The 7781-nt window shown below is 49.0% G+C and overlaps 1 protein-coding gene across 1 annotated transcript; it reads left to right on the top strand.

The window, feature by feature from the left end:
- Positions 1-6: 6 nt before the first annotated feature.
- LOC102740272 (cell adhesion molecule CEACAM4-like) lies at positions 7-7297 on the top strand (the record flags this gene model as incomplete). The annotated part of the gene is made up of 5 exons (XM_081811740.1): positions 7-67; positions 5198-5318; positions 6248-6300; positions 6625-6656; positions 7066-7297. Coding segments are annotated over 5 exons (499 nt in total), but the record flags the coding sequence as incomplete, so codon positions are not given.
- Between the last annotated feature and the right edge of the window lie 484 nt (positions 7298-7781).

The raw sequence follows: 7781 nt of genomic DNA, 5'->3' as shown, positions 1-7781 counted from the left end.
TATGAGTGTGAAACTCGGAACCCAGTGAGTGCTGGTCGTAGTGACCCATTCACCCTGAATGTTCTCTGTGAGTAACTCCCTTCCTACCTGGCCCAGGTTGCCAGCCCAAATCCACATGCTGGGGGCCAGGCCACATCCATCCTTCTGGGGTCCGAGTCCATGAATCTCAGCTACACCCCCAGGCTGGCCATGGCTTCTTGTCCCAGGCAAACCTGGGCAGCCCCAGCCTAAGCCAAGACTGGGAGGGGACGGGCTGCTTCTCCCTTAGAGGGTCACCAGCCTGTGAGGAGACACAGGTGAATGTCTCAGACCCAGGCTCAGTGAACACAGGGGTCCTCTACTGGAGCTTTTTAAAATGAGGTTGGAACCCAGCTCAGAGGGACACTGTGGCCCTAATACATACCAGGAACTTCGGTTACCCTTGGATTGCATCACCTGTGGCTTTATTCTGTTTGCTCCAGATGGCCCGGACGCCCCCACCATTTCCCCCTCAGACTCCTTTTACCATCCAGGGGCCAACCTCAGTCTCTCCTGCCACGCAACTTCTAACCTGCCCGCACAGTATTCTTGGCTTAATAATGGGAGGCCCCAGCCACTCACACAGGAGCTCTTTATCCCAACATCACTGTGAATGATGGTGGATCCTATACCTGCCTCACCTATAATCTGGCACTTGCCTCAATAAGACCAGAGTCAAGACTATCACAGTCTCTGATAAGTGGATCCCTGGAGCATCTGCATGGATTGCTGTGGTGAAGGTCTGTCTGGCTTTCAGAAAAGAGCCTAGAAGTTATTGGCATTTGCTTATGTCACAAACAAATCCCAAATCTGTCCCTGAACTCTCCCATTACATGTCTGCAGACGCTATCTCCCTGATTTCTCATGGCAGACCTTGGGTCTAGCTTGGAATGTGGGAGAGGGTTCTCAGTCCAGAATACCCCATGCATAAAAGGGGGCTTTGCAAATAGGGAGGAAAGAAGGGTCCAGAAGGTCAAGTTGCTTTTTGTTGTTGAATTGCAGAAGGGCTTTATATCTTCTGGGTATTAATCTCTTACCAGATAGGATTTACAAATGTTTCCTTCCATTCCATGGGTTGCCCTCACTTTTTTTTTTTTAGTGAACTTTAGTTGACACACAATGTGACATTAGTTTCAGGTGTACAACATAGTGATTGGACAACTCTATGTGTTATGCTCTCCTTGACACAATGTAGCTCCCATCCGTCACCATGCAGTCCGATCAAAATACCATTGACTATATTTCCTATGCTGTGCATTTCATCCCTATATCCTGTTCATTCCAAAACTAGTGCTACCACTTTCCGGAATGTGTCGTTTGATGCACAGAAGTTTTCCATTTTGATGTAATCCAATCCATCTACTTTTTCTTTTATTGTCTTTGCTTTGGGTGTCATATCTATGAAATCATTGGGAAATGCACTCTCAATTAGTTTTTCCTCTACGTTTTTTTCTAAGACTTTGACAGTTTTGACTCTTTTTTTTTTTCTTAAAGATTTTATTTATTTATTTGACAGAGAGACAGCGAGAGAGGGAACACAAGCAGGGGGAGTGGGAGAGGGAGAAGCAGGCTTCCCGCAGAGCAGGGAGACCAATGCCCGGCTCAATCCCAGGACCCTGGGATCATGACCTGAGCCGAAGGCAGACGCCCAATGACTGAGCCTCCCAGGCACCCCAGTTTTGACTCTTATGTTTAGATTTATCTATTTTACATTAATATTTGTGCATAGTGTAATTCGGGTCCAACTTCATTCATTTACATGGATATCCAATGTTCCCAACACCATTTGTTGAATAGATTTTTTTCTCCATCGAATGGTCATGACAACCTTCTTGAAAGTCATTGGGCCACATATGCCAGGGTTTGTTTCTGGGGTGCCTATTCTATTCCATTGGTCTCTATGTCTGTCTTTATACCAGACTCCCGTTATTTTGGATACTGTAGCTTTGCAGTCAGGAAGTAGGAGTCCTCCAACTTTGTTCTTTTTCAAAATAAGTTTAGCTCTTTGAGGCCCCTGAGATTCCATGTGAATTTTGGAAATTCCTATTTCTGCAAAGTATTTCCTTCAGAATTTGATAGGGAGGCACCTGGCTGGCTCAGTCAGTGGAACATGCAAATCCTTATCTCGATGTTGTGGGTGTCAGCCCCACATTGGGTATAGAGATTACTTAAAACTAAAATCTTTTTTTTTTTTATAAGGCAGCATTCTTTTTTTTTTTTTTTTAGATTTTATTTATTTGACGTAGAGAGAGAGAGACAGCTAGAGAGGGAACACAAGTATGGGGAGTGGGAGAGGGAGAAGCAGGCTCCTTGCCGAGCAAGGAACCCAATGCGGGGCTCGATCCCAGGACCCTGGGATCATGACCTGAGCCGAAGGCAGACGCCTAACGACTGAGCCACCCAGGTGCCCCTTAAAATTAAAATCTTAAGAAAAAGTATTTGATAGGGATTACATTGAATCTGTCAATCTCTTTGGGTAATAGTGTCATCTTAAGAATGTTAAGTCTCATCATCCATGAACATGGGATGTCTTTCCATTGATTTGTGTCCTCTGTAATTTATTTCAGCGATGTTTTACAGATGGCCATATACAGTCTATTGGCTCACTAATTCCTAAGTATTTGATTCTTTTTTCCTAAGTATTTTTTTAAAGATTTTATTTATTTATTTGACAGAGAGAGAGACAGCGAGAGAGGGAACACAAGCAGGGGGAGCAGGAAAGGGAGAAGCAGGCTTCCCGCTGAGCACAGCTGATGTGGGGCTTGATCCCAGGACCCTGGGACCATGACCTGAGCTGAAGGCAGACGTTTAATGACTGAGCCACCCAGGTGCCCCTTTCCTAAATATTTTATTCTTTTTAATGCTATTGCAAATAGAATTGTTTTCCTAATTTCTTTTTTGGGTACCTCACTGCTAGTGTTAGGAACACAGTGATTTTTGTATGTTGATTTTGTAGCCTATAAATTTGTTGAAATTTTTTATTCTACAGTATTTTTTGTGGAATCTTTAGGGTTTTGTACATAAAATTTCATGTCATCTGCAGACATAATTGTACTTATTTTTTAAATTTGATTGCATTGTGGTTTTCTTCCTCCTAATTATTTTTGCCTAGACTTCTGTACTGTGTTGAATACGGGTGGTGAAAGTGGCATGTTTATCTTCTACCTGATCTTCGAGGAAAGGCTTTCACTGTTTCACCATGGAGTGTGATGCTAGCTGTGGGTGTTTCCTATAAGTCCTTTATTATGTTCAGTAGTTTCCTTCTATTTGTAAGGGAGCCAGTATTCTGTATACAGTAACCACTTTTCCACAGAAGTTTTTCACCATGAGAGTCAAGCCACAGACCTGGAAGTAAAAGTCTTCTTCAGAGTGAGAAATCCTATAGATTGAACTCTTTGATTCCTAAAGTTACGAAGACGGGGCAGACAGCTCTCCAGTCCCTAGTAAATATAAGAGTATAAATGCCTTCCCTACTTTATGTGAAGCTGCCTTGGACACAGAGATAGAAGGGCTGTGAGTTTTCTTTCCGTAACATACATGGAAAGGTATATAAGGAATGAGGCCTGATCTTTTAAAGTCACAAAAGTTCAAGAAAATCACACAGAAGTCCATGGGAAAGAATTTCCCCTGATAATGATGTTGCTGGCCACGTGGGCTAAGAGGTTCCTGGTGCTGATACTACAGTGATGTCCAGGCAGAGCAGACACATGACTGAGGGTCAGAGGGGTAGGAATAGCCCTCTCCTTCCAGATCGTCAAAGACATTCATCCTTCTGCTGACAGCAGGGCCATCCTCTGGGGCACCTTTACAGAGCTCATTGGGGCCCTCGGAGTGGCTGGCATCTCAGAAGAAGGAGTGTGGACCCAGGCCTCAAGCCCATTCTCATACCACAGTGTTTCCTGTGTTTCCCCGTATCTCCCATGTGTTTCTCTACAGAGCCAGTGGCCCAGCCCTCCATCCAGGTCAGCAATGCTATAGTCACAGAACATAAGGACTCTGTGGTCCTGACCTGCTCCACAAATAATCCTGGGGTCTCCATCCAGTGGTTTTCAATGACCAGAATCTAAAGTTCATGGAGAGGATGAGCTCTCCCTGGACAACTGCACCCTCACCATAGACCCTTCCCTGTCAGGAAGGAGGATGCCGGGAATTAGCAGTGTGAGGTCTCCAACCTAGTCAGATGCAGCAAAAGTGATGCTGTCAGGCTGGACATGAGCTGTTAGTGACCCTCGACCTCTCCCCCTTCCTCCCTGTACATTTCACTGGCAGGGGGTATGAAATGGATGCAGGCCTGCAGGAGGTGAGAGCCACCTTCAGAGCCTCTAGGGCAATGTGTATAAAATTCCCTGGAATTAGATGAATCTTGTTAACATCTTGGTTTTGATATTACCAACTTTTGGACCTCGGGCAAGATGCTTAACCTCCTGAACCTCAGTTTCCTCATCTCTAAAGCTGGAAAGAACAGCTGGATCTTAGGACTGTTGTGAGGGTTGTTAATATGAATTCATGAGACGAAATCCTGAGACAGCATCATACACAGATTTGGGCTCAATCAAACTTAGCAGCTATTGTTCTTTTGTTATTAGCATTTTTGTTACTAGCTGTAATGTCTCAGGGAATTGGGATTAAGTGTTGTCTGATCACATTCCAGCTCTCTGACCCCCACTGATTTACTGAAGCCCTTTACAAACTTGGATGCTCATTTTGCACAGTGGAGATGACACCTACCCCCTCATGGGCAGGGAAGCAGCAGATGAGATAAACATAAAGCATTTCCCACGTGCCTGGCACAGAGCAGAGCTTGAAAGTAGTCAGCTGATGTTATTCTCTTTAATCAGTGAAGAGTGGACAGTTAAGGACCTCCCTCTAAGATCATCAGTGATAACGGAACAGAAGACACAAGGGAAGAGGCATAATGTGAAAGGAAAATAAACAGGATGCCAGCGCTGGCACCAGAGTAGGGGGAAAATGTGAACATTAAAGCAAGTCCAGGGTTTCACTGTGAGGAAAGGAAATGATGCAGTGGCCGAGGGGATGGGACACTGGTGACCACACACATACCACCCGGACCTCAGTGGCCTTTCCTTCCTCCCTAACCAGGCCCTTCCCCCACAGCACCTCCTGGTTTCCCCAGATTTGACTTGAGACTCATACCCTTCCCTTTTTCTTTTTCTTTCAGATGGAAGAAGCACCACAGGCCTCCCTGTGGGGTCCATCATTGGCATTGCAGTCGGGGTCCTGGTCGGACTGGCACTGGGAGCCACCCTGGGGTGTCTCCTGCTCCGCACAAGGACTGGAAGGTACGATGGCATTTCCCAGAAGCTGATCCTGTCCCCCAGCTGACCCTGGGCCAGGAGGGGTCCCATCCTGACCTAGGATTCTGGTCTGGCTCTTCCAGGCTGCCCAACAGCCCTCTGAATTTTCCCTCTCATTCCATCTGGCTCCTTCCTCACCAGCTGCTGACCGGGGTGCTTCCTTCACAGCTTCCTCGGTTATAAATTAGGGACAATTAAGGAAAAGCCCCTTGTGGTTTTCGTGGTTCACGTGGCAAACCTACAGTGGTGCTGACAGGACTAAGTGCTCAGTAAACAGCACCTCCCGTGGGATTTGCAGCCTCAGGATCTGAGGGTGGTCCTGGTCAAGGTCACACAATGGAGAGTAGAAGAGCCTGACAGGTCAGGTGAGTTCATCCCCCAAATGGCAGATGTGGGAACCATAGCCCCTGATGTGTAAGAGCAGAGAACCTGGGCTCGGCTGGAGGGAGGTCCTGGGATGTCCTTTATGCCTCCTGTCCAGGCAGATGGAGATAAAATACGGTCTGCTATCATATTTCAACATCTCCTGGCCTGAGGGGGCAAGAGTCTGGCCACAGCAGGGACACCACATCCAGGGATCCAGCATACCTGGGGGCCCCCAAGTGTCCTGCACATGAAGCTGCAGCCTTGACCCTTCTCTAGGTCAAACCTTAATGTTTGATTCCTTTCCTGGGTCCTCCATCCCTTTTCAGGACACTTTCTCCTAGATGCCCATCAGCCTGCGGGTCTTCACCTCTGGGCTCCAAAAGCCTTCTCTTGTCCCCTCTCCTGGGCCTGTCCTCTCCTAAACAGCACTGGTGAGAGAGGGGGTCTCTAACCCCTGCCTGGAATGAGGATCCTGCTTGTCCCCTGCTCTGACACCAAAGCTGTGATGTCTCTGTGCACCCCTCACATGTAAGCCTGATCTTTCCTAGGTTCAGTGGCTGGTGTGATCTCAGAGAGCTCTGTTGCCCAGCATCCAGCCCCCGTGAGTATATCTTCAGCCCGATGGGACTGTGAGTCCCGTAGTCCTGCCCCAGTGTCCACTCCTGCCAGGCACCCCCCTGAAGCCTCTGATCCTTTCTCTGGGGCTTTAACACAGGGGACCTCAACGGACTATACTCCCTCACCTGGGGAATTTGGATCATAAGTTAGCACCTTGCCCTCATTGAACCCTAACATGGCCAGTGGGTCTGTCCCTGGGAGGTGCTCCTGCTTCCCTGTTCTCTGAGAGCTGAGGACCTGTCCCCTCCTGGAGGGTGGCCCCAAGCTTCTTCACAGCCCTGGTGCTAACTCCTGTCTCTGTCCCCAGGCCATGGTCCAGCCTGCAGCTCCGCATCGCCGGTAAGCCCACCCCCTCCACCACTCTTTCCACTGGGGTCCAGACTGTGCAGACTCAAGGTAGGGCAACCAGCCAATTCAGCAGCACAGAGCAGACCTTGCTTCCCTCAGAGTAGCCAGGACAAGGCAAGCCCTGTTCTGGCCAGGAGTGGACCCTCTTCAGGGGCTGGACCACCCCCCAGCATGTCCTGAGTTGTCCCTGCTCCCCTGAGCTGGCCAAAGGAGAACCCTGGAGTCCAGCCAGGGGCAGGGCGGGCACTGGGAGCATCAGCCAGGGGTCCTGGGCAGTGGGCAGGGACTGGGGTATGGGTCAGCAGGCTTGGAGAAGGCATTTCTAGAGGCAGAACCAGTCATTCCCATAGAGAAATGACCCTCCTTCTCTGTCTACCAACACCCATTCTCTCCTGTTTAGGACTCCCTGCCCAGCTCCACCACAGCCATTCCTATCTACCAGGTGAGTGTGGTCAATGACTGCTCTGGTCCCCGAAGCCCAAGGGGGCCGAAGATCTGCACCCATCCTGCCCCTGGCTGTGTTTTCAGGTTCAGGAAACAGGAGAGCAAGGGGGACAGGGCATTGTCCTGGAGGAAGGAGGGGCCTGGGGCAGACGCCTGCCACACAGCCAGTCTCCCAGAGAGCAGCTCAGGTGGGCCTAGAACCTGAAAGTCACCCAGATATGTTCTAAGAAGGTGACAGGGGCTCAGAGGCCTCTTCTTTTTCAGGAATTACGACACCCCGACACGAACGTTTACTGTCAGATCAACCACAAAGCAGAAATGGCTTCTTAGTTTCCCCTGGGAACTGCTCCTTCCAGGGCCCTCCTGGAACCCCAGACTCTAGGTGGGGCCAGGAGCCACAGCCTGAGCCAGAGAACCAGCTCCAGGCCCTGAGGATATTCAGGGACATGGACCCAGGGTCAGTTACTTCACCGTCCTTCACTACAAAGTGCTGGTGGGCAGCCTGGACTTGGTCATCTGACTGTGGAGTCACTTCCTGCAGTGATGTCCACAACACCCTCCCTGCCCTGAGGGATGGAGACAGAGGCCAGTGCACACTCCCTGCAGCCCTCTCCACCTCTTCCTTGTTCGTAATGCTCCTTGTTAGGAATGGAAAGTGTGTGGACAGAACCA

Source organism: Leptonychotes weddellii, unplaced genomic scaffold (genome assembly GCF_054177405.1).
Source record: "Leptonychotes weddellii isolate Sample4059 unplaced genomic scaffold, ASM5417740v2 HiC_scaffold_9905, whole genome shotgun sequence".
Classification (NCBI taxonomy): domain Eukaryota; kingdom Metazoa; phylum Chordata; class Mammalia; order Carnivora; family Phocidae; genus Leptonychotes; species Leptonychotes weddellii.
This window is presented reverse-complemented; position numbering and strand designations above follow the sequence as displayed.